A 27792-nucleotide genomic window follows, 5' to 3' on the forward strand; every position below is an offset into this window, starting at 1 on the left:
TGAACCCGGGAAAGTATAACAATGATGAGTTTTCTTTGAGCTTGATCTGGGAGTGAAAATGGTACCTTTCACAGAACAAAAATTAGTGAGTGTGTTTCCACAGTGAGCCTACTGCTCAAATTATGCATGTCTTTATGCATGCTGAATACACCTTAATTGTACCTAGGATACCCATGTGCTTAAAGATAAATAGACAGCCCTTAGCAATTTAGAGTAAATAGAATAAAAAGTGGAGAAAGCTATATATTGTTATATAGGTGAATACCTCTTTGGATATCCTGTCCCTTCATTGGTAGAACGGCTTCACTATTCGTGTTTTGAGCACCTTAAAAATGGCACTAGCCTTATCAGGCAGTCATATTCAACAAAATAAGAACTCAGTAGTTTAATCTAGAATTTGCTTTTTTGTTGACTGAGGTGATAACGCCAAGTTGGCTGTGTCTTTCTCAACCCTACACATGTGCATATGGTTAGCCTCTCTCTCTAGCTGTCATTAAGGAAGACTTCCAAGTTGGTGCTGTATCTGCATTGCATGCAAATAGATGTTTTCTCCTCGCTGCCAAATTTGCACCTGCTTCTAGTAAGGAAAATGTACCAAAAGATTGCCAAATCTAGTACCGTAGGCTCCAGATTTACCACCAGTCAGAATCTAAGACTGCCTAATGAATGAGTCTGCCTTTTTGCATAATGAATAGGTATGTGGGATGTAATATACACCTAAACAGACAAATAAATTGTGGGCTACCCTAAATAGTAAGCAGAATGACCCTAAATAGTAAGCAGAATGCTACCCATGGATTGGTTGTGGAGACCAACATTTGTGGCAAACAAGCAGGGTCTTTGGAGATGGGATCAATCAGCAGCATTTGAAGAGTTATTGTTGCTTTTTAGAGGCAGAATTGCTCAGATTTGGACAAAATTGGATACTACAATTTGAGCAAGTCCAATGAGGATGTCTAGAGTACTGTCTGTTCCATCTATACTGGATTAGCTTACATTATTGCAGCCTGAGAATGTGGGTAAGTTGCTTCAAGTACAGCCAACCACCTGCCTCCTTGTGCCTTGCCCATCTTGGTTTCTTAGAGCTAGTCGTAGGGAGTAGACTGGGTGGGTTCAGGGACTGATTAATACTTCACTGGAGAAGGGGTAGATGAAGGAGGCAGTGGTCTGTCCCATCCTTAAGGAGACCTCTCTGGACCCAGAAGTGTTAACAGTTATTGCCGTGGAGAATAGAGAGTTGCCAGTCTACTTTCAGGCCTGCTTGGAGAAACTGATTACTTGGAGACATGCAAGTCTCTGCTTGTGGCACTTCAGCTGCCTTAATCACCCTGGTTTATTACATTTGTCAGGAGAGAGATGTGAGGGGAGTATGACCCTGCTCATTCTCCTCAGTCTCTCAGTGGCTTCTGATACTGTTCACCACGGTTTCCTTCTGGAGCATCTCAGGGAGGAGGTGGGGCTTGAGGGCACTGTGCTTCACTGGTTGCACTCCTACCTCTAGAGCTATTTCCAGAAAGTAGATATGGGGGGCTACAGTCTGGCATGATGGGAGGTGTCCTGTGGTGTCTGTCCCACTGGATTTCATCTTGCCCCGATGCTATTTAACATTTATATGAGGCTTCTGGGAGCTGTCATTAGGAGATTTTTGGTGAAGTGCCATTAATAAGCAGATGGCACCCAGATTCTAGTCCATTTGAATATGGAGAGGAGGTTGAGATCTTAGACTGGTGCTTGGAAACTCTTATTGTGGGGACACCAGCATGCCAAGGTGGGAGTGTTACCTGTCTGTAATAGACATCAACAGTCAATATAGGAGTAGACAAGAGATAATCAGTGGTGGTCTGATAATGGGCTTGGACAATCATATGCATGTGAATATCCAAATGGTAGTGTCATTTATAGGTAGGGTAAGGTAAGGACATATGTGGACCACCTTCAAGTTAAATTCCAAACCCCAGCAGCTGTGGATAGTCTAGTTTCCTGTAGATTAAACACACCCACACACACCCTACTACACATGAGAAGCTGATGCGATTCCAGGTATCTTAAGGTTACATCCCTTTGTTTTTCAGCCCCATTGATACTGAAAGCTCAGGGTGTTCTCAGATTCCCTTCTGTTCCCCAAAGGGCATGGCACCATAGCTTGCCAATTCACTTTAGAAGAGTCTTCCTTTGAAACTTACACCACCCTGGCAATCGAACTAAAAAGCATGCATTTATTCAAGGGGAGTTGGGTGGACTCATTGATGGGGTGAGATGGTGGAAAAAGCCAATATGGTTTGTTTTGTGTTCTTGTATAGATCGGATTGTGACCTCAAAGAGCTTTACATCAAAACACAACCTATCGACAGAAATCATACCCAAAAAAACCTGTTTATCACAAAGGACCCCTCAATCCCATTGTGTCTTGAGTACGGAGGGCGACTCTTCTTCTCTGGGCCTGTGTGTATGTCCTGCTACTTTCGGACGCTCTTCGCCAATTTTTCTGTGTGTGCATCTTTACAGGACGCGTGACTGCGTCTCTCCACGACAGACTCTCAGAGCGTGTGCTTCGCTGGGTGGGTGTGTATACACACGTACGTGTGTGTACACGCGCGTGTATAGCTCTCTCTTCCGCGGAGGTGTCTTGCCAATTGGCTGGTGATTCCGCGAGTGCGTTATGGGGAGCCTCCTTTCTGCTCCCTGGGCAGACAGTGCGCGCCTTTCTTGTCCCGTTTCGCCCCCTCCCGGCCCTCTGTCGGAGAAGAGGGTGGGTGGGTGGGTGGCGGTGGCGGGGAGAGATCTGTGCGCCCGAGGCGGGTGAGGAGACTGAAGGGGGGACGGGGGCGGAGCCAAGGCTGCTCCTGCTGTCTGGGCTTGATGGATGAGACGGGGGCTCCCGATGTGTGTCTTTGAGAGCGAGGCAGCGAGACGCGAAGGCAGCGCGTGTTCCTGCGCTTAACCCTCCCGGGCGGCCGGAGCTTCTTCCTCCTGCGACCCGGACAGGCGACGAAGGCGCGAAGTGGAAGCAGCAGGAGCCGGGGTCGCCCGCCTGCGCCAGAAGGCAGCCTCTCCACGCCGCCTCGGCGAGCGCGCCGTGCGATCATGTGCGGGGCAGCCCCTCGCTAGCCAGCGCAGGCAGCATGGCTCCCGCGAAGCGAGCGGCGTCGGGCGGCGTGTGGCTGCGGGCGGGAGCCTGCCTCTTGGCCTGGGCGGCCTTTTGCCGGGTCCGGGCGAGCGCCTGTCCCGCGCCGTGCGCCTGCAGCGGCACCACCGTCGACTGTCACGGGCTGGGGCTCCGCAGCGTCCCCAAGAACATCCCGAGGAGCGCAGAAAGGCTGTAAGTGCTGGGGGGCGGGGCGGATCGCGGGCCTCCGAGGGGGAGACGTTTGCGACCTCGGGGGGTCCTGGGGGTGGCCCCTCTCTCGGGTAGGGGCTCCGCCGGTGCCGGCCGCCACACCCCCTCTCCCGCCCTCACAATGGAGCCCCGCCGCTTAGGATGTGCCACCGCGAGACGCGCTCAGACGGTCCGAGATGGGGGGCAGACAATGATCCCTCTGGGGGAAGTCGGGACGTGGGGAGGGAGTTGGGTCGGGCTGAGGCAGCCGCCGCAGATCCCTTCGGAGTCTCCGGGAACAATCACTCGATTGCCTTTGTTAGGGAACTGCGGCGCGCGCCCGTGCGGGTGTGCCCCCCTCCCAAACCATTGGGTGGGTGTGTAACGTCTCCCCAACCCACTCCGCCTCTCACACGTGCACCAGAGTCCGGTGGCCTGCAGGTCTGGGTCAGGTTTAGAGCAGCGCGGGTCGGGGGGGCGGGATTCCTGCTGGGCGCAATCCGGCCGTTGCGCTGCGCCTCCTTGCAGCGCGTGAGATGCCCGGGACCAGGCTAACTTTAGCTGCACGAGCTGGCTGCTCGGCGAGGTTCCAGAAACGGGGAGCACGCACCGTGGACGTGTATGCGTGTGCTGGCGCGTTCACGCGGGTGTGAATCTCCTGTGGGCCGGCTGGCGGGGGCTGCTTATTTTCTCCACTTATCTGCATGCAGTGTGTGTATGTTTGTTCGTGTTCTGTCCGCTCTAGTAAGACTCTCTGGGGAAACTGCCTCCTCTTCTGTGGAGCTAGATGGATGCCTTTCGGGGGCCCTTCCTTGGAAATGGGAGCTTAGGAGTGAGAGGAGAGGGTCAAGTCCTCTTTAGGAGCGTAGCCCCCTTTCCTGCCCCTTGTAGAACTGGCCACACCACCTAAGTGTATCTGACACGATAAGGGTACACCCACGCTATACATTTATTTCCCCCAAACAATCATGGGAACTGCAAATTGCATACCCCGAGCTACAATTCCCAGCACCCTTAGCAAACTACAGCTCCCAGGATTCTTTGAGGGAAGAAATGGGCTTGAACTGTGGATGCGACCTTTGAGACAGAGGAGCTCTGTGGAGCCGGAGGAGGTGGGTGTGGAGGATGGAATCTGGACCGTGGAGTCTTGAGTGTCCCTTGTCGCCTCTTCCAAACCCCTACGGGAGGGGGCTTGCTGTCTCTAGCCAAGCCTGCAGCCCTGGTGGCTGTCCTTTCCCATCTCTCCCTTTCGACTCTTTCGACAGTTTAATGAGGGGTGAAGAAAGAGGATCCATGGGGTGGGGGGAGAAATCCTCTCCCCACGACCAACCCTTCCCACTCAGGCAATATCCATGGCAAAAGCAGAATACCAGGCAGATAAAGGGGAGATCAATTGGGGAGGGGTTTGAACATGGGGTGGAAGAGACAGACAAGGGAATGGCAGCCCAGGCACTGTGTGTGCCTTTCATCTCTGCATGTGAGGTTCTGAATTATCCAGAATAAAGGCAGGAGGGGAGGGGAGGGAATGGGAGCTCAACTGGAACAGGGGCTGATCATTAACGCACACACAGACCCCTCCTCATTACACACTTACTTAATGCTGGCTGGAATGCTCCTCATTCCTCCACAGCAGCAGCAGCAGGAGCCTGACGGTGTCCATTGCTTTGGTGGGGGGTGCAAAGGGAAGTAAAAAGCTGGAGGGGATGCTAAATAATTCACCAGAATGCAGCACTGGAACGTGCTGTTTAGGCTGGGGGGAAACAAGGGGGCTGAGTGGTTGGATTTATTGCAGTCAAGCAGGATATTCCCTCCTTGCACCTCTTAAGGCCTTGCGATTCTTTCCGTTTCTTTTCTGCTTTTACGCAGAAAGCAGCTTGAAACGGAACGGACAAAGTCTGTAGGAGAGAGTCAGGACCCTTGAGCCGGCCTTGCAGCTCCTGTGCAATTGCTGTCTGGGCTCCCCCAGAGCCTCTGCTCAAGCCCCTTAGTCTCTGTCCCTAGCCTCCCTCCAGCCTCCCCCAACATGGCGCTCTCCAGATGGCTTGGACCAAAACTCACGTCAGCCCCGGACAAGTACAGCTTGTTGCGGTCCCAAACATCTGGAGGGGGAGGAAGGCTGACCTACTGCTCTCCCCACCACCACCACCCAATTTGCTGTCTCTTGATCTCCTCTGAGGAATGTCTCCCTCTGTCGCCAGACAGGCTGGGACGGGGCTTCATGTGTAGGATACTCTTTCAGATTTATGCTTGACTGCAGGGTAACCTAGAAAAGAATGGGGGTGGCATGTGGTGTAAAATGTGAATGTGGAAGATTCCTATGAGCATCAGGTGCAGCAGAAACTTGGTGGGCAGAGGGTGCCTCCTTAGCTACCCAGAGAGATGCTGAACCTGAAGTTAAGCAACTTTGCATAAAAGGCAGTACCATGAATATTCTCACAGTGAGTAATTATAGCAGTTTTATTTAGATGCAGCCCTTTTCCTGGTCTTTTGTGAGGGTAATGTCTTGTCTCTGGTCAGCATGGTTCAAGACAACTCCACACCAAGGCACCAAAGCTTTCCTGCTTCTGGCTATCATCTTCTTTGCTCTTGTCTGAGCTCATTATTGGGCCAGGCATGGGGATATGATCCATCTACCCAGCTCCAAGCGCGGCAGTGCAGTGGGAGCACAACAGTCCCCCCTCCCCTTGAAGTACTGCAGATTCTAAGAGTTTCAGAAGCCATATCCCAGGCGCTAAGGCAGGCCTGGTCCGTTGTGTGTCGTGAGGATCTCCTACAAGGCAATCCACCCATTCCTATTATCATTTCTTCTACAAACCAATTAGTGCCCTCAGAGTGAGCCTAATTAGGTCAGGGACCTGTAGATGCTCCTATGCACAACAAAGCAAGCTTGTTGAACTCAGTTAGTAGCACCACGGGACACCTTCTTTAAAAGGGCACCTTCTTTAACGGCATTTCCTTCTCTGGCACCTTAATTACCTTCATGGAAGTTGTTATCATGGCACAGCCATGGGGAGCTGCTTTGTGAGTACAGAATGAGGGGGCTGCCCACAAGCACGGAACTTGGCTCAGATCTGAAATGCCAGAACACCAGGAAGGGCTACCATTCCTGTTTTGACAAGAGGGACCTCAATTGTCACTCACAGTTGGAGCACTACTTCTCATGGCCATCCTACTTCAGAGGTGGGGAATCTTTTTGCCCAAGGGGGCCAGATTCTTTATCTGTCTCACTCTTCCATGGACTATCTTTGACAGGTGGGCAGGACAGCCCATTGAAAGGGTAAGACCTACCCACTCTGTACGGGCATAAGGAGGGATACATCTTCCCTGTACCCCACACATAGACTGGCCCCAGAAGTTTTGCCGACATCTCTCCTTGAGAAAGAAATGGGATGGGGAACGGCGTTAGGATTACAAAAGCACTGAAAACTTCCTTCCACCATCTGATGAGAAATCTGACCATTAGATATCTCTAACTCGGTTGGTTAGAGCGTGGTGCTGATAACGCCAAGGTTGCAGGTTCAGTCCCCATATGTAGCAGCTGCATACTCTGGGACTGCAGGTGGTTGAACTAGATGATACTCAAGAGTCTATGGTTCTAATCCAGAGGCTTTACCTTGCCCTGTTGCTCCCAGCAAATGAAAGATTTGGGTGTGTACACACTCTGCAGTAATGTGTATTCAGTGCTGGATGCCGGTGCCTGTTCGTAATGCTGCACATACAGTGCCATCCCTGTCCCACACTATATGGCAACCTAACGCACATTCTGCTGGAATGGTTATAAACAGTTATAAACCAAGAATGCGCTTCTCAAGTGCTTGCAGCATGCATGTGTGCACAAGAGAGCGCTTTCTCAGGTCACCTGTTGGGGCAGGCCTACTTGCTGTTGCAGGGCTGCCTCTCCCTCATCAAGCTCACCTTCTCTATGAATGAAAGAGCCAAACAGGAAACAGGACAGCAACCTAGCTGTCTCTTTATACTCTTATATATCTTCTGAATATCATCATACCAGCGTTCAGCCCCCCTCTTTCAAAAGGCAGTTAAAAATATTTATTCTTTGAAGAAAGGTCTGTGGAAACACTTAATTGACAGGAGGGGTATAGAGAACACAATTGAGCACTAGTCTGAAAACGTGCCCACCTGCATGTACAAACAGCATTCAAAATTTGCCAGGCACCAAGCTCATTTTGCACCTGGGTATCAGCCACTTGTGACGAAGTGAAGGTGCCTGGGCGCTAGGATGTCTCTAGACATCTCCACCATCTGGAGGTGCATGCCTGGGAATCCTTGGATCATGACTATTTTCAAACACTAGCAACACGTCCTGTAGAATTCTATCTGTTATATTTTATCTGCACAATCAGAATGAATTTCAGGAACCAAAAAGTCGTATTGAAAAATACAACTTTTGAGTTGTCTAGCCCCTAAACGACAACTAGGCATTCTGTTTTGGTGACTGTAACCCTGGTTTAAGGAGCCATTTGCCACCTAGCTTATATATTTGAGTTTCTAACACTGTACAAATAGCACAAATGATAACTGCCACTTTAGATAACATTTGTTGTATGAAGGTGTGTACAATTGCAAACTGTAATGTACAAAAGCCCACTGGGGGAGTGGGGGTTGGAATCCCTGTGAACTTCGAAGGCTACATGTGTGTACACAACCATAGAAGAGAGGATTATAGTTGGTTGGTTCTGATTTGCTGCAAGTGTTCAAACTTCCAAGGATCCTTTGTCAACACAGAGGATTGAAACACAACACAGTTAACTGAATGATGTGGAATGATGTATGTGCAGAGAAATCATTTTGTCACACAATTTTGGACAAATGTTGTCTGGTAACTCAATATTTGAAGAGAGAATTACACATTTCAGGGCAAGGTGTAAATTTTATGCATTTATTTAGTTAATTAGGTGTTCATAATCTATGAAAGGTTTGGATGAAAAATGATGGCTAGCAGCTTTATTCACTTTATTATAGATTTATACAATCCATCCTAAGATTCTTAATATATGCTAAATCTAATATTTAAATGTTAAATGCATTGTAATTTATTGTAATATGCTTATGAAATAAAGGGTTTTTTCTTCTCAAACAGAAACAAAAAGCACAACCACATGGGCAGATGTAAAGTATAAATTTGGTAATAATGGATACAGCTGGAAGCAATTCCTGTGATCACAGTGGCACTTTCCCCAGTTGCTGTAATTGCTGCTGTTTGAATCTGCAAAGGCCTGTTAACATGCTATAATGCCCATGCAGATTCATAGTTTGAAAAACAATGCAGGTGTTTATTCTGAGAAGCAAATGTGTTGTAGTAATCAGCCCTTAGTCTGATACGATGAAAAGATGGCTCAAGGCTCAAGGTATGGTGGCACAATTCAGACATCATGCCAGGCCATGCTTAATGAAGTTCAACCATGGTTTGTCTTGATGTCTGAACTGACAAACTCAGTTGCAGCTTGTGTGGTGGGGAAGAACCATCCTCTTGATGATGGCATTGCTACTGCCTTATTTGGTTTGGTTTGGGTTGGCAGTGATGTTGGGGACATGTGGTTGCATCAGTGGGACTGCTGCCACCCATCTCAGACTGCTTCAGCTGCTCCCACACATTCCCAATCTCACTGCCCCTCTATCCTGGCAAAAAGCAACAGCACTAGTGTTAGATGATGGCTTCAAAGCTCCACCTCAGCATGTACTCAGCTACTGGACAAACATGGCTTGTGATCTGCCAGCAACCAGAATCAGAAATGCTGATTTGAAGTGGGTTGTTAAACCATGGCCTGGCATATTTATATTTACAAACCATAGTTACGGCCATCAGTCTGTCTATAGAGAGGTTGCTGCACCATAGAGACAGGAGTGGACTTAGGAATTTATGAAACTGTGTGTATGTGTGGGATAACAAAAGGAGACAAGCATTTCTACGTCATGGTTTGCTTGTTGTACATTTTGAAGCTTGAACTGCAGTTTGAGTTCTAAGCTGTGGTAAGCACAATCAATGGTTTGGAGTGATATCTGAACGGAACCAATAACTTTTAAGTTGGTTTCCCCTGGTCTGAGTTTTGCATTTTTGCAGTGGAGGAACAATCTTCCCTTAATGGTGACAAACTGAAAGTTTGACTAAAAATGGCTCATCACCATTTAGAAAACCGCTGAGCCTTGAGCAAACACTTCCTAATTTTGGCCATCTATGAGATACTATTCACTTCCTCTCCCCCCCACCCTGCTTTTGCCTAATTTGAAATCCTATATTTCTTAGTTCTTTGGGCAATTGCCACTGTTGTCCTGCCTTGGATATTGCTGGGCAGCTAAAATGTTGCATTGTGCATGTTTTATTTTTACTTTTGAGAGAAGTGGCTTCTGATCACTGAAGCTAGATCTCTAGGTGCCGCTTACGTATATAAATTTTTGTTTCTCTTTGGCTGTTTCCCAGTGATGGAAATATATGGGACCCACTCTTTAAACCTGTGTGCCATCATGTTGCCTGTCTTTAGAAATAAATAAATCTCAAGCTTGTAAAGGTGTGTGTGGAGGGCAATATTTTGGCAGAAAAGCAATGCATGTGAGAAGCAACAATCTCAGGATGTTGTCATGCCGTTCGGAACAAACTACATTCTCCAAGATACTAAAACCAAATTAAATTTAGTACCCAGTACCCACACAGATTGACATGCATAGAATCAGGCACAGAAAATAAAATAATGCAAACATATGCTATTGGCTAAACACTAAGGACCAGATTCAAATGAGTAGTTTTGCTAGCGGGAGCCCTCGCAAGGGCTCCCCCTAGAGCAGTAGGGCTTTCCACTCTCTCCCTGTGTGCCATCTCCATCAAATCAGTCCTGCGGGGGTCGGGATAATCCATTGAACAGTGTGCAGGGGGAGGAGAGGTGAGGTTCTTCTGCTGGGCAAGCAAAAATACTTGTGCTGTTGAAACTGGTTTAGTGCGATGTTGAATTCTTCCCTCTCAGGTTGTATTTAAGAAAGTTATGTTCATTGACTTCAGTGGGTCTTTTCTGAGTAAGAGTAGCATTGAATGCCACCCTAAGCTTTGACTTAGCAGTGCAAAGCTGTCCATGTCTACTCAGAAGTAAGTCCCTTTGAGTTCAGTGGGGCTTAATCCCCAGTGAGTGGACCTAGGAGTGCAGCCTTAGCCACCACTGGCAGGCACAATGGCAGGACACAGATGGTGTGGGAAGTTACTCAGTCTAGATGTTCTGGTCAGAAGCAGAGCCTGTGACACAGTATTTTTGGTCTTAGAGGTATGGCATGCATGACACATGGTCAGTTGACAACTTATCAAGTGAAAAATGAACCCTTGTTCGAAACAAAACCCAAACATTGTGAAAGGCCCAATTCTTTTAAAACCTAAATGGACAGGAGGCAGACCCACTGTGCTGTGGTGCTCCCCATGCTGCTTTGGCAATGGTGGAAAGGAAACAACCAGGCCAATGGACATGATAGCTTTCCTCTGCGGCGTCACCAGCAGAGCAATGTCAGAATGGGAAGTGGCCATTTTTCAGGCGGCCTGTGCATACATTTTTTCTCTTTGCATGTAGCCAGAAAGGTGTGGGAAATGACCAGGCTACAGTGACTCCTATGTCCCCATACTGTTAGGGCAAGAATATACATTGAACCATTATTCAGCCCTGGACGGTCTTTGTTCATGTAAATCATCATGCTGTGTGTACTTCAAAAGCTTTTCAAGATAAGAAACTCTTCAAATTTCACTGTGATTCACATGGAAGGTGTTTGTCTAACTGAGGCCTGTTCTTGATGCCTTAGAACTATTGTTCTCTAAATCGTGGCAGCCTGCTGAGAGGACTTGAATATTTAAATGTTGAAATGGCCCACATGTGTAAATTAGGTTTTGTACATTCCGGAAATTAAACCTCATGTAGAAGAGATGGCCTTGTCAGAACAAAGACTCTCATTTGAAATCGGCCAGGCATACGAAAGGATACCTTTTTGGGATACATCAAATATAGATGTTCTTTATCTAATGCAAGAATAAAAATACAGAACAATTCTCTCCTAAAGCTACCTTTTGCCATCAACCAGTGGTTCCCAATTGGCGGTCTGAGGACTCCAATAAGTCTGTGGCACATACCCATCAACTGGCCAGGATATCCCATTTTGGGGCACCATGCTCTTGCATGGGTCACATGACTCATGTGGGAATGTGGCCTGGAAGACCCACGATCTGGTTTTGCGTTAGGATGTGTTGGAGGGTATGGTGGCACCATTCACATTACAGAAACTATCACAGAGATATCAGCATTTTCAAAAGTAGGGGTTCCATAGCTTATGAAAAACAGGGGGTTCTCTGTACTTAGTTAATTGGGAACCGCTGCCATAGACAATTAAGCACGTAGGTTCATCTGCCCTGTCCACATAGCTGTGTTGTGTATCTTCTGAACTCATCCCCATTCTGTCCTGTGTTACACTGAATGTATCCCTTTGGATCACGTGGCCTCAGTGCAAAGTCCAGGGATGTGGTGGGCACTCTGGAGAGCCTCCCAAAAGAAAAGCGGGTGGCAGTGATGGGCAGGTAGCAAGGCAAGCGTCTGAGGGATGAAAAATGACTGCTAACCAGGGCAATTGCCCCAGTCTGCCTAATGGAAGGGATGGCCCTTTGGAAGTGCCATGATGCTGTTAAACTTACCACAGGCACCTGGTTGGCCACCATGAGCGCAGAATGCTGGATTCGACAGGCCTTTGGCCTGATCCAGCAGGGACCTTCTTATGTGTTCTCAAGAGTTTAAAACTGAGCAGCCTCTTCCCCAAGATTCACACCTGTCACTTCCATAGTCTAGCGAAGCTCTCTTTCCTACCCTTTCCTCTTGTCTTGTATCCCTTCTTCATGGCATGCTGCTTCCCTTGTGCAATATGTGCGCTGCCACAGCCATCCCCTGATCTAGGCAACAGTTGCAGTATGTTCCCGCTCTCCCTTTTTGTCAGAGTAAAGCTGTCTCTTATCGTGCGGCTTCACCGTTCCCCGTATGTTCCATTCCAAGTTGGTTGCTGTTTGAATAGTGAAAGGCTGCTGCAGAGACTTTGAGGGTCGAGTGTCTCCTTAATCCAGCATCTCTGGACGGATTAGGCAAGAAATCTACAGAGTGTAGGATGCTGCTCAAAAGGGAAGCATGAGACTGTAAAATTGGAATGGTAAAAGACAGCCTTCTGCCCACATTTAATGCCAGCCGTGCTGCACAGAGCAGAATGGCAGGTGTGGCGCTGGAACGAACCCAGAAGCGTTTCACAGCTTTGGCAGCTATCAGACTCCAGCCTGCAACCTAAAACATAGAAATAAGGGGTGTGTGTGTGTGTGTGTGTGTGTGTGTGTGTGTGTGTAGAGAGAGGGGGGGGAGTGTAAAGGCTGAGCATGCTTGGATAGCATTTAGCCTCCCAGATGATTGAGGTTTCTGGCCCTTTCCTCATATTGCTTTGGAACTGGGCACAGGATTGCCAATGGCATGCCAGCCGCCTAGGGATTAAGCTGGCATCAATTCTAAACAAGCCGCTTGGGGGCAAGAGTTGGTTGAGGGGCATTGGGATCCTGCTTTGCTAGCACTGCCACAGCCCGCAAGTTCTGAATTTCTGTGCTTGTTAGTATTGTGCACCTAGGTAAATGGATCAGATTTCAAGGGAAATCTTTCCTCATTTTTCCCTTCTGTTTGCTTTGTGGTACTACTGGGGAGGGGGAGAGTTTGTATTGCAATGGTTAGGAGCCAAGAGAAGGTCCCCTTTCCCAGTATTCGCTCACATATGTTCACATTGATGTATTGCAGTAAGCTAGGCATAGCAAGTAGCAAATGAATAACAGGCCCTCTGGTTTCCTATTGGACTTTATGTGAGTGAGTGAATGAGTGAGTGAGTGAGTGAGTGAGTGAGACAGACGGACAAGGCAGGCAGGCAAGTACATCTAGCTTATCTAGCTGAAATGGGAGTTCAGATCCCACCAGGGAGCTTCCTAGCTTGGCAGAAGGTGCTCCCGTGTTGAAACAGCGTGGTAGGCTTGTGGCGGATCACACTGGCAGTCATGTTGCATTTCCTTTCCTTCAGATCCTTCCCTGGGTTGTGGGGAATTTGCAATTCTATTCCAGTTTCTCCCTTCAGCTACTTCCCAGGCAGATGCTGTCTATGCATTGCCATGGCAACGCTGTGTTCGCCTCTCCATGGAATTGCATGCTGGAAAAATATTAGTTTAAAAACTATGCAGTGTTTGTATTGATGGAAGCCGAGGTTGTTAGCAGGGATGGATCATCCCAGGCATGAAGGAAGCCCCAATAATGGGCAGTAAAGCAGCAGGATTTGCCTCCAGGGGACACTTCCCAGCAGCAGGTCAAGAGGCTCCCTACAAATACAATTCTGCCCTCTGTTTTATGGCACATTTTAAAATATAGATATATACTTGCCTTAAGTGTGCCACAGTGGCCCTTGTAAATGTAGCTTAGCTGCAAGTACTTTGAGTAAGTGTGAAAGGGGTTTAGTTATTATTTGTATTTCATTCTTTAGGGAGTTCAGAACAGGATTTTTCTTAGCCCACAAACAACCCTCTGGGCTAGGCTAGGCTGATAAACAGGGATTATAGACTGAAGGTTGCCCACTGGGTTTTATAGCTGAGCAAAGTGATGAGCCAACAGAATTCTTAGCCACTGAACCACACATTGTTTCTTAAATGTTTTTTCAGTGCTCTTTCCATTTCAGCAAAAAAAAAGTTGCTTGTAGAATAGATCAACAAGCCTTTCCCCAACTACTTCTTCTTTGAAATGTGTTTTGTCAGTTTTCCTGAAAACATACAAGAAAATCAACATAGGCAGGTAAACACACAACCTGCCCCAGCTCAGCTTCTCGAAGCAGGAGCTTGGTTCTTGAAACTGCCTGTTTCAGCTCCATTTGCATCCCCCCAAACTGTGAAAATCTGTTAGTTCTATACTGGCCATGCTGCGCCATTCAAGACAGCTAGTCAAAGCACATGTTGGCAGAGGGAATGCTGCTACTTAGCCTGGGTTGTGTTTGTGTATGCGTGTGTGTGTGTGTGTGTGTGTGTGTGTTGCACAGGGAGAGGATCTGGATGGATTTTGAGTGGAGGGGTGGAAACAGTGATCACTTTCCAGGGAGGGATTGCCAAGGGGAAGCAGCTGTGATGGGAGAGCCAACAGAGAAGGAGCTTTCTGTGGGTGGACGGTCATAATCTCTGTCTCTCAGTGCATGTGCATGTGTATGCTTGCTTGCATGTATGTATGGAACCATTACCAAATAATAAAACTTTTATTTGTATCAGTAATGGATTTTATTACACCTATGGCTCCAGTAAACATTTCATTCATCCAAATTAGCCCTTGGTGATTTCCTAACGAATATTGCGGCCTATTGTCTGATGTTCTACCTGCAAAGCAGATACTGTGGTCCCCAGACGTGGCAGTTTGTGACTCTGCTGCAGAGTGCGTTTGCTACACCATTTCTTACAGCAACACTACGAGGCATTTCTCCAATGATTTTGAGCTTCTCAGTGAATGGGACTTTAGTTGCCGCCTGCAGCAGAAATAACAAGTTGGAAGAAAAGCAATTATCTCTACCATACTCCCTACTTCTATATAAATATTATATAGTATATAATATAGTATAGAAATAATATAAAATATTATATAGTATAGTATTATTTTATTATTTATACCACCGCCCATCTGCCTGGGCTGCCCCAGCGACTCTGGGTGGCTTCCAACACATATAAAAACATATAAAACATCACATATAAAACATCAAATATTAGAAACTTCCCAATACACGGGTAATAATTATAATATTCAATATAATTATTGGATGTTGGGGGAGTGGAGTGTGTAGAATCCCTATACAGTTGTACCTCGGAAGTCGAACGGAATCCGTTCTGGAAGTCCATTTGACTTTCAAAACGTTTGGGAACCAAGGCATGGCTTCCGATTGGCTGCAGGAAGCTCCTGCAGCCAATCAGAAGCCGCAGAAGCCATGTCGGACATTCGGGTTCCAAAAGAACGTTTGAAAACCAGAATAGTCACTTCCGGGTTTGCAACATTCGGGAGCCAAAACGTTCGACTCACAAGGCGTTCGACTTCCGAGGTATGACTGTATGTGTTTATCTCTCTGCTTTACAAAAGCCCCTTTCTGACGTTTATTTAGTATATTTTATCTATAGTCTGTCCATCCTCAGAGGATCTCTGGGCAGTGCATGTGGTGGTTCTCCCCATGCTATCTTCTGAACAACCCTGTGAGGTAGGTTAGTGTGAGACAATGACTGGCCGAAGCAGGCAGCTCTCCCAATCTAGGTGTGTTCATTATCATGTGCGTCCTGAGAGTGCAGCTGTATAAACAGCGCTCTCTGTTATAAGTTCATTACAACATGTGCAGAGAGCCTCACATGTGCAGCTGAATGTGCAGAGCTCCCTACGCACACAGGTCTGGTGAGCTGCCTGCCATGGCAGTGTTGCTCCCTCCTTACCTGCAGACACTGAGTTCCAGGTAACGTTCTAAAAAGGGCAGAAGTTTAGGTTGGCATGGTGACAACAGTATCTCCAAAGTCAAGGAGATTGTTCTTTGCCCTCTCACACTGGATGTGATCTGTTCCCTACTTTTTACTCCTCACACCAGCTACCTTTGATGGAGTCATTCTTAATAACTCTGGGTTCTGACACTTGCTGGTTGGTGCAGGCCCTTGGACAAAGCTAGAGAGCCAGTGTGGTGTAGTGGCTAAGAGCGGTGGACTCGTAATCTGGTGAACCAGGTTCACATCTCCGCTCCTCCACATGCAGCTGCTGGGTGACCTTGGGCTAGTCACACTTCTTTGAAGTCTCTCAGCCCCACTCACCTCACAGAGAGTTTGTTGTGGGGGAGGAAGGGAAAGGAGAATGTTAGCCGCTTTGAGACTCCTTCGGGTAGTGATAAAGTGGGATATCAAATCCAAACTCTTCTTCTTCTCTTCTAGAGATTGTACTTGTAGCTGTTAGCCCAGAGCAGACAGACAAAAAGGCAGCCAGCCGTAGAAAGGAGCTTCAGTCTAGATTGAGAAGACCAACAAACCTGAAGCATAGCAACCTTTAGTTTCTCTGTTGTTGAAGTGAAAAATTACTGGGCTGAGAGCAGGTCTGCTGCAATGTGGTTTAGAGCAGTGGTTTCTACTTGAACTTAAGGACAAAATCACTGGACAGAAAGAGATCAACTAGCTTCTATAAGAAGGCCCAGGTGCATGTGGGTGGTTCTCTGTCTGGTGTCAAACAGCACCAAAAACTAAACACAATGTCTGAAGTCCTTGCTGCTCAGTCATGCCCTGAGCATAAAAGAGGCAACTCCAGACACTTGTCACATGCAGTGACTTTTTTCTATTAGGGATTCTGGTAGTGGAGTGAGCACTTCAGAAGAGCAACCCCAGTTAAATAGAGCAGTAGCGTTGTACGCAGAGAGTGACTCAGTCTCAACTGCCAAAATCAGAAGGAGAGGTGGAATCTTTTCGAGCAGTCAAGGGGAAGACAAGTTCATTGGCCAGATGGGGAAGTGCAAATGGCTTTTAAGCATCTGGTGTCACTAGGCAGGAGACAGGAACAGATGCAGAGTTTGCTGGAGGCTTCTCTGTTCCCTGGAGAACTGCCAGAGGTGAGCAACTGAGGAAAGAGGCATAGCTGTGAGACCCATTATACCTTATAGCATTTGTGTTTCTGGGCTCAACTGATAGCATCCCCATTGCCTGTGGATGACTCCAGCTCTGAAACAAAAGCTAACCAGAGCATTAGTTTTCCTTGTGAAGATGTGTGAGATGAAGGAAGAACAAAGAGAGCTCTGGAAGGATAGTTTAGGTTTTCTGGATGGGTTGTTTCTTAACTCTGCCACTTTCTCATGATATGGACAGAGATAGAGGGCCAAAGGAGAAGTGAGGCAGGAAATATGTGAACAGGATCTCTTGAGAGGGTTTCAAAAGAGAAAAGATCAAAGACGCTCTGCATGTTTGTTTTGGGGAGGGGACTGAAATCATGGTGCTCTGGAAGGGTTTTTTTTTTTTTTTTTTTAATGTCCTCCCGGAACCATTTTCCTGATCAAAATGTGCTGAGGTGGAGAGAAAGGAACAGAACCTGCCATTTCCCATGCAGGGCAAAACATACAAGGGTCCTAAGGGTCTTCTCTTCTTAGGGCCTCGTTGCCATAGGGACAGGGTCATTCAGTCCTCAGGAGACAAGGGTAGAGCTGCTGTTCTCTTAAACTAGGAGCAGGGAACCTCAGGCCCAGGAGTGAAATGTGGCCCTCCAGGCATGTCTATCTGGCCCTTGGAACTCTTCCCAGGCCACACGCCTCACAGGCCCTGCTTGACTCCCGAAGTGCTTTGACCTGGTTGAAGTGTAATGTAAGAAGAGTCCCCTGGCCAGCTAGATGCCTGTGTGAAGCCCACAAGCAAGTAATGGAGCACAGCAGCAGCACTCTGCCCACTTGCAGTTGCCAGCAAGTGGCTCAGAGGTATCTGACATCTGTCCCTGGAAGCGGAGCATAGCCATCATGGCTAGTAGCCATTGATCGTCTTGTCCTCCATGACTTTGCCTAATCCTCTTATAAAGCCACCTCTTGTGGGAGCAAGTTCCCTAGTACTGCAGGAAGAAGTTCTTTCTTTTATCTGCCCCAAATTTTTCAACATTCAGCTTCAGCAGAGGTCTGTGAACTCTGATTCTGCAAATGCCCACAAGGTCTGTATCTTTGAGCTCTGATAGTAACTCTTGCATGTGTGGATGTAGGTTAGGGAGGTTGTGTGTGTGTGTGTGTGTCTGTGTGTGCATATTTGCGTAGAAATTATTCTGCAAGTGCAATTTCCTTCAGAGGCACCAGTGCTCAGTGAGTTTGCAGAAGTGATCCAGGCGAGATGAATCTATGAACTGCATTTTTTAAAAAAAATGGTTCACAATCTGCCGTCTTGAAAATTCCTTGCATTTTGTGAATGATACTTGTTCAAACATTTCTGCAGTTACTTAATGGTAGGGAGATCAAGAAGACAAACAAATCTGATATAATCTTGCTTAATCTACTTCCTGGAATGCAACCTCTCTTGGTAAGGGAGCAGGAACAATGGCTTTTGTTAACACCTTTGGTTTAATCCCCGGGTTTGTTGGGGGAGAATGGCAGTGGGCTGTAAGGGAAGGGTAGCTATTTCAAAGCATGCCTCCCTTGTACAGCATAGGACAGCAATGTGCATGTAAGAGCGAGAGACAGAGATTGCTATGCTTGCTGCTCTTTGGAGACTGAAGACATAACATCGCCTCCCTCGGCACCAGGCAAATGGGAGCCATTGTGGTGCAGTGGTTAGAGTGTTGATCTAGAACCGGGAAGACCCAGGTTCAGAACCTCACAGCCATGAAGCTCATTGGAGATCTTGGGCCAGTCACTACCTCTGAAAACAAAGCATGTTCAGCTGCCTTGAATTAATAATAAAAAAATAATGACTCTCCTGAATCATGTTTAGTTTGGCCAATTCTTGGTATCACATTTTAGAAAAGTTTGATGCTTAGTGACATGCCTAAGAGTTGGTGTGCTGGATGTTGGAATGTCTATAGTAAGGACAGCCAATGTTGTGCCCTCCAATTCCCATCATTCTTTATCGTTGACCATGCTGGCAGGGGTTGATGGGAGCTGGTGTCCAACAACATCTGGAAGGCATCACATTGTGTTTCCCTCGACTAGAGGATCAAATAAGCTTGTCCTAGTGCACATTGATCAGTCCTCCAGAATTATCTGGGAGCCTTACCCCTATCATTGCACAGTTGTTGTGGAATCCAGACATCAAGTGCTTCTTTTCTGAGTATTCAATTATGAGTTTTCAAACCACAGTATAGAGATTCTTCTCTCCAGCCAATGCATCAATTTATTGTAGCTGGTGTAGTGTGGAATACTCCTACAGAAAGATTACCCTCCCAAGCATTATGTGGGAATGGATACTGTATAGCACTGTTGGGTTCTCAGTTGTTGCTCAATCTGCTGTCCAGATGCCAGCTGCTGATGGGCCACTTTGAATCTTTTGCTCTCTCTTCTTATGGCTCATTATCTTCAAACCCGATTTTCAGCCAGACACTCCTTCAAATTGAGCGTTATCCTCTGGCAACCCTTCAAATAGTGGACTCTCTTGTGGAAAGTAGGACATATAACCACCCATCCAATCATGTATAGTCCACCATAGTGTCTAATTTAGCCCTGAAGTCAAAGAAAGGCTAAAGGCAAGAACTTCATTGCCAGGAATGATATTGTAGAAGTGTACTTGATAATCCTTATTGTTCTCTGCCACATTCAAAGGATGACATGGACTGATACAAATGTTAGTCTTTTTACAGATCCTAATGTGGTTTCGGGAGAAGTACTGTGAATGATATAAGGATATTAGACTACATTATTCAGTTTGCAGAAAGCTGTACAATGTAACCAGAGGAGACTATGAAGCTTATTGATTGAAAAGATTATTATGCCACCATATAGCCAAAGAGTCGACGGCAGATTACAAAAATTTAAGATGAAAAGAGCAACAATAGAAAGTATGCACACGAAAAGCTGCACAGTTATAATTCAGAGTTTAAAATAATCACGCTGGAAAAGCTTGAATTTGGGGGGGGGGTGAAATTGACTCCCTGTCACTCAGAGTGCTGACAATTTCTGTCACCTTTCCCCCTCTCCTGTAGTTATACACTCCACGTCATCTTATTCTGCTCTATACTATTTTTCATACCTATCACTTCTGAATGATCTTTGCTTCATTGCATATTAGGTGTAACGTTAGTCGCCGGGTTTGCAGGCCTTCCTCATTAATCATCCATGTCTTAGGGTGCATTTTAAATGGGTTTGGGTAACTGGAATATGCTAATTTCATGATTTATTTAAAGCGTGTATGCAAAGGTCTGTGCTGTGCTTATCACTGCTCGTCCCTATTTGAATGCAAGAGTTTGGGAGGACCTGCAGTAGGATTCAGAGCCACCTCAATCGTCAGGGCTTGTCAGGTGCACAAATTCTAGCCATCATCAGTCTCACAGTAGCTCCCCCTTTTTGTGCCCCAACTTCCCCTCTTTCTCAATTGCCGGAGTCATTAATTCAGTCACTTTATACACCAGAGAGCATTGCAGTCACAGTGGGAAAACCCGGTAGTAAAAAGCTGTAGAGACCAGAAAGTCTTGCCTGCCTCCCATTATGGCTCTCACAGTTTGGTGCAGTTTTTGAGGCTTAATGGTTTATGGCAGAGCTGGAACAGTTTAATAACCTCATAAAACCTAATGGAGTGTTGTGTGCTCGTACTCAGTGGTTGCCAGTTACCATTTGCTTGCCCATTGTCACTTTGCAGCTAGTGAAGGTTGTGAATTTGGTAATATACGGGGGTGGGATGGTGGGACACTGTAACTAGGAATACTTCCCTGACAAGTGAGTGAACTGCGGGCAAAGGTGAGCCCCCTAAAACCAGTAACCCCCTTCTTGCAGTTTTTTCACAGCATCACATCCATTCCTTACACACGTTCATTCTTATTATCTTTGCTTTTTCTGTCTGGGGCTTAAATTCCTGCAAGCTCCTGCCCTGGATCATGAAGCCTTTGCTTTTGATATTAACCACAAACACTGCCTTATAGGGCTAATGGTCTTAATGCAAGAGCAAATGTTGTGAATATTGTTTTATTTGGGAGAAGCACGTTTTCACCACCATCCTGCCTCATTTATTTCTCTCTCTCGGAAGAAATGCTTGCAGTGTTTCCTGATTACTCGATTACTGCCACTGGTTTCTGTGCCACTTGCCCTTCTCTCATTTAAATGTTTTTTTTAAGATGGCATTGAAAAGTTTTCAACTTTTCTATGTTGGGGTTTTTTAAGTGCCATGAATAGAAGGCTGTTCTGTAAATAAAACCATTTATTGTTATTAATTATTAATATTCTGGATGATAGCAAATTGGGCTACATCAAAATCAGCTAGAAAGATGGTCTTGATGGTTAATTAGAGAGGAAAAACCAGCCCTGTCATCAGAGAAAAATAATAATGAGGGAATTGATCCATGGGAAAATTCTCAGTGCCCTTTGGAGAGCTCATCTATATTTTAGGAAGCAGCTGACTGGTTGCTGCTTTGGTATTCTTGAGAAATATCAAGAATAATGGTTGTTATAAGAAGACTCTCCTGAGTTAAATACAAGGGTTTGATAGGGCTAGCAATGATGCTGCCACTACAAAAAGCATTTTGAAATGGACTTACATATGCTAAAGGGCAAGTTCCTTTTACAGCCTGCAACCCCTTCTCATTCCCAATTCCCCTTTGGAGCATAAGAGATTGAGCCAAGCCAGTGCCAGCGTATTGAGAGGTAGTTTTCTGAATCAGTTCGATCCTTTAAATTATCCTTGACTATATTTAGCCAGAACTGTTGAATTTTCTTTTCCAAAAATGTTGCGGTTCTGCTGAATGTATCACCTCTCAGACTTCAGACACCCTTAATAGGATTGCCAGCTCTTGCCCAGGAGGCTACACTTCTTGCTTTAGTGCCAGGTTTCACAGGCCACATTTAGGAAAAGGAGTCTTCTGCCACTATGCCTTGCAATTCCCTTCCCAGCTAATTTTGGGGCGAAAACAGTAGTCCTGCTCACAACAGCAAGCAGGGAGGACAATGGTATCCTGTATCATGGAGACAGAAGACAGCATACCCAAATCCTGCCTTTCTGACCTGGAGATGTTAATATGTCATTAATCACAATCTCCAGCTCAAGAGCTGCAGTCCTAAGGAGAACTGGCAAACTCCATCAAACCTACCAGGGATTAAACCAGGGGTAGGCAACCTAAGGCCTGGGGGCCAGATGCGGCCCAATCGCCTTCTAAATCTGGCCCACGGACGGTCCGGGAATCAGCGTGTTTTTACATGAGTAGAATGTGTCCTTTTATTTAAAACGCATCTCTGGGTTATTTGTGGGGCATAGGAATTCATTCATTTTTTTCTCTTCAAAATATAGTCCAGCCCACCACATGGTCTGAGGGACAGTGGACTGGCCCACGGCTGAAAAAGTTTGCTGACCCCTGTGCTTGTGTCACAGAAGTAGGCAAAAGTATGCAGACCACATTTTCAACTCTCAAAGACTGTGTGTGTGTGTGTGTGTGTATGTGTGTGTGTGTGTGTGTGTGTATATATATATATATATATATATATATATATATATATAGTCACTACGTAATAGAGGTGGAAGCTGTTAGCAAAGATTCTACCACTGGTGACAGCAAAGTCTGACATCCTTTTCTTCTATGGAGAAGTTGTTGTTTCGTTTCATAGCCAAAGACCAAAGTTGCCATGCTCTCGATGTGTCCCTGAGCTTCCTGAATCTCATTACATATTTTTTGAGAGAAGGCTTCCTCCACCCCCTTCCTTTGCCCCCCCTTTGGTCTTTAGGCCAGATGTTTCTGTTTAGATCAAATCCATTAGAAGGGACAGACTTTCCAACCTGTGTACAAGACACAGTGATGTGGTAGAGGTATGACTTTGACAGACTATAATTAATATCTGAGAGATTGATGGGGACCTGGAGGTGGAAGAACCACTATTGAGTTAAATAGCCCTGTTGTTGTAACATCATTGCAAATAAGCTTTCACCTGCTGCTAACTCCCTTCCGTGTTCTCAAGGCCATAATTCAATGGAACAAAGAAACTATGGGAGCCGCAGATCTAGGGCAGTCATGGGCACATACAAGGGACACAGAATTGTGAATGAGATGGGGGGACACTGGCCAGCTCAAGGGCAAACTGTGTCTTGTACACAGGTTGGAAAGTCTGTCCCTTCTAATGGATTTGATCTAAACAGAAACATCTGGCCTAAAGATATATGCCTGGAGCAGGGCAGGTACTATCTATTCATAACTGAAAATACTGTAACCTGTTCTGAGCTCACAGAATAGGGAGGAAGCCTAAAATATATCATTAATCCATCTACACTCTTTGCTGATGGGGAGGAATAAGCCAGTGAATCCTCAGTCTATATCCCTCTTGTATGCCTGTAGAGGTAATAATGTTTAAATGCATTGAGGTGCCTTCTATATAGAGAGGCAGATATATTTGATGTGCCTCTCATGGCTACAGGCCTGGGAGACTCATCCGCTCCAAGCATTTAATGCACTCTTACATCACTTTAAGTCATGGCTTCCCTCAAAGAATCCTGGGAACTGGTTAAGGGTGCTGAGAGTTGCTAGGAGAACCTTAACCAACCCCAGTTCCCAGGATTCTTTGGGGAAAGCCACAATGGTTAAAATGGTACAAAAGTGCTTTACATGTTCGGTGTGGATGGGGACCCTGTTACTATGAAGATTTGTGTTGTTTTTGCAAGATGGTTATCCCAGTATACGACTGTATGTCCTTAGCATATCAGGAAGCTGGGAAATAGCTAATTAATCATTGGCAAAATGTAATCTATTGTCAAAGGTGTTCATTTTGACATTTCAGTGTGCTAGGAAAGTGACAAGCAAAACATCCAGGGCTGTATTAAACCAGATTGTTTCAGTAGTGAAAACCAGCACAATGATGCGAGTGCAATTGGACTCTGCATCCCTATGTCATCCCCAAATCTACTCTGGAGGGTCAGAAATGCTTTTAGTGACAGAATGCCTTAGCGTGCCTTAGTGTGACATTGAATACAACCCCCTCTCCCTTTTGAGCTGTAGGATGGGATGCTTCCCCCTTAGCATGCTAGAACTAAGGAGTTACGCTGCATTCACTTGGCATCCTTACTGAATTGACAATCAGGTGCTTTTCAGAGAAATGCACTCTGACACCAGTAACTTAATAGTCACATTGAGATAGGAAACTGGAGCAGAGGGGTGGGGGTAGCCTGCACTGAGGGGGTAAAACAAAAAGATTCAGCTATACCAGGAAGCACTTGATTCCCTTCTAGCACTGGCTGCCCCGAGCTGGGAGCCCCAAGCCAAAAGGTTGCACTTTTGTAATTGAAAATGTAAATTTCTTAACGTTGCAGCTTATGATCTACTCTGGCATTTGTGTGTGTGTACATGACTATGCTTCTGCCTGCACACCTGCAGCTGAGTTCACATGTGGCACCCAAGACAATAGGCACATCTCCTAGATGGCCCCTAGACACCACAAGCAATATAAATGGTAATTTCCTGATGAAGTCATTTTGTTTGGAGTGGCTGGTTTACCCCAGAAAGCCCTTGAACACATGACCCTAACTGCTATTCCTCCTTCCATATGTGATTGAGCATAGGGCTGTGCGTCAAGGCACCCACTGAGGCGCATAAACATTAGAACAGTTTCAACAGCTGCAACAAACTCTCTCTCTCTCTCTTTCTGGCAGTTGTCTTGACTGCTGTGATGTTCTCTTGAATGGCCTTTTCGATTTCCCTGTCTCTGGAGGTTCTGAGCCTTTTATTGGCACGGTTTAAATTTCTCTTCACAACATGCCAGCAAGCAGCAAAACACTGTTATTATGATCCTGTGCGCTTGAGGACAAGATTACCTTGGCAGTTTCCCCTGCCTTATAAATGTTGCGGGGGGGGGGGGGGGAGACGACGGCTAGCTAGATTTTTAACATGGCCTTTAAAACCATAGGCTGTTCTTTCCTTTGGTGATCTACGTTCAACTTGTATGTTTTCATCCTTCACTAGATTTATAAAAGTTCTTCCCCATTAAAAGGCAACAATTCAGTAGGTGTAGTTTTCCCCGTCAGTGATGGGAGAAGTTGCACCTGTCTGACTTACATTTTCCTCAGAACTCTTAAAGGAACAGAAGTCTTTCCCCTTTTGGAGCAGGGGTAGCTAATGGGGGTGTTTCCCAGAAGTTGATGGACTACAACTCCCATCAGCCCCGATCAGTGGCCATGCTGACTATGGAAGATGGGAATTGTAGTCTAAAAACATCTGGAAGGCACCACGTGGAATATCCCTGTTTTGGATACCTTTACCTTTAGCTGCTCCCTATTTCAGGAACTGAAAGGAAAGATGGTTGTAAAATGCAAGTTTTTGCATCTCGCTCTCTATTGCTGTGGAGAAGACCGAGCTCCAAATCATGTAATTGCTGAGCAATTACATTCCCATCAACTGTCCTGGAAAAAAATGGGACACCCCATATTTTCTCACGAGAGGACGGCAGCCATTTTGGCCACCACGATTTTGCACAATTTCGGGCCACACTCTCACCCTGAAAAGGAGCTTTTCGGGGCAGTGCTTTTGTGTGGCACCCAAAATGTGCATTTTTGGGTGCTGTCCCTGGAAAAAGTGTTTTTTTTGGGGGGGGGTCATGTCATGTGGGTCATGTGACTTGCTCAGAAGTGCACTCCTGGAAGATGGTGTCCCGGATTGGAGCCACTATGTATTGGTGGGTATGCGATTAGCCTTTTAGCTGCCTCAGGTTCTTATTATGCCATGCATGTTTGTCATTGTAGCTTGCATAATTGCAGCAGGAATGAGTGTAGGTTTCAGCCTGACACAAAAGGGCAGGGAGCAATGCTTGTTCACCCCATCCATTCAGGGTGGTCCTTCCTGGTGTCTTGGAAACGTGCTTCCCCGTTCCACCCGCACCAAGCAGTCTCATAATGAAAGGAGGCCAGCAATCTTTGTGATCGAATGGATGCAATTAGCTGCTGTTTCAGCTGGACAATGAGGTCTCTCCGAGGGATGATGCTTGCTTGTTTCATGGATGAAGCCATATCCATAGTCTTGACCCTACGCAAGCCAAGCATACAAATTATCCGTTTTGGAACAGTCTGGCTGGGGTGGAATTGCAAAGAAACTGTCCAGAACCCTCCTATCTGTAGGCAGTGGGTTGAAGCTGAGAGTGGGAAGAAAAGCTGGTGCTGTGTATGTTTGCTCTGACGCATCCAAAACTCCACATTCATCACAGTTGGAAGGACAGAGAGTTGGCATTGCACACAAAGGCGCTTCCTCCAGCCATGGCAAGTAATTAGTGGTTCCCTGTGTGTCAGTCTCCTTTGCCACCACATTGGGCTAGAAAAGATATCTTTGAACACCCAGAACCCTAAATACATACCAAAAGGCCATCACTTCCACACTCTACATTACATACCTAAAGTTCCACATATTTAACGCTGTCTCAAAACAGACTCTTTGGATATCCCAGATCCCATCTAAAATCTCTTCCTGGTCTATTCAAGCTCTGGTTTGCACTCCTGCTCAAACCAGTCAGGTTTTTCCTTTCCTCTCTTCTGTTGGTGAACCTTACCAGTCCTCCCACTGGCTACTTTTGGTTCTGATTTGGGGGCTCAATTAAAAAGGGGGGGTGGAGGAAAGGGAGGGGAGTAGTTTGTTTCTCATCCTCAGTAATTGTAGAACGAAACTTGAAACTGAATAACTGTAGCACAGAGACCTGAAGGTCAGAGAGGGGCATCAATGCACTACAACTTGCAGCCATGGAGCTAGCTTTTCATACCAGTGAAGAGGTAAAGGATTGAGGAGGAATATATATCCCCCGCCTGCAGTGAAGCAGGCAAGGAAAAGAGATGCTGTTGAAATGTCAGAATTCAAACCCATCTCAAGTTTGTGAAAAAGCTTCTATTTTGTTTTTTATTCCATTCATTTCATTTCTTACCTGCCCTTCACCACAAGATTCCAGCATGGGTTACAGTGCTATAACATACAGGATTAAAATTAGTTAAAATAATTTACAGTCAAAAGAATAAGGTGGGTCCTGCCTGTCTGCCTATCTATGTGTATGTGTGCATGCATGCATGTGAAAGGCTCACAACCCCCTGCTGCTCAATAGATGGAACTCTTGTGAAATATGGTGCTAACTATGTGGAAAGCATAGTAAGGTGTCCAGGACAGGTGAACTCTGTTTTGCTTGTGTGGAAATAGTACATATGAGGCTAGCACTCTTGCGTTAGGGACTACGTATCTGGCACTGAGCTGGTCCTACTATTAGGTAAAGTGCGGCGACCACCTCAGGTGGAGGTAGTGAGTGGAGGAGAGAGCTCCTCATTGCGCACATAACCTGCCCTGCAGCCTCTAAGCTAGGTTGCTGCCCTCAGGTGCATTTGAGCATACTGTCCCATCACGAGTCTTGGAATAAGATTCAACTGCTAGTCCAGTCATAGCCTCTACATGGCATGGCAGTGGGCAGGCGCCATTTTGTCCTCTGCCTCAGGCAGCTGAATGTGTTTTAACTGGTCCTGGCTGAAGCCTAGCACCATGTGTCTACTTCCTAACTTATAGTGTTTCTGTCCTTCACTTCACAGGGAGCTGAATGGGAACAACATCACCCGCATCCACAAAAATGACTTTGCTGGACTGAAGCAGCTGCGAGTTCTGTGAGTGGCCTCTCCCTGCTGCCTCCAAAGTGATATTATCCTCATGTCTACACCCCTGTTATTACTGAAGCCAAGTGGGGCTGCTGTGTGTGTGTATGTGTGTGTGTTCCCTTTAATTCAGAGGTGGGGACCTTTTCCATCCCAAGGACTGCATTTCTTTCTGGGCAACCTTCTGAGGGCCACATGCCAGTAG

The 27792-nt window shown here is 46.3% G+C and overlaps 1 protein-coding gene across 1 annotated transcript in view; it reads left to right on the plus strand.

The window, feature by feature from the left end:
• The first annotated feature begins 2752 nt into the window (after positions 1–2752).
• SLIT1 (slit guidance ligand 1) overlaps positions 2753–27792 on the plus strand; it is a 120636-nt gene continuing 95596 nt past the window's right edge. The window contains exons 1-2 of the mRNA XM_083615194.1: positions 2753–3319; positions 27528–27599. Of these exons, the coding sequence (XP_083471320.1) occupies positions 3123–3319; positions 27528–27599 (269 nt within the window). The 5' untranslated portion in view covers positions 2753–3122. The remainder of the gene's footprint in view (positions 3320–27527; positions 27600–27792) is intronic.

The sequence above is a fragment of the Podarcis filfolensis genome (assembly GCF_964270895.1).
Source record: "Podarcis filfolensis genome assembly, chromosome: 5".
NCBI lineage: Eukaryota > Metazoa > Chordata > Lepidosauria > Squamata > Lacertidae > Podarcis > Podarcis filfolensis.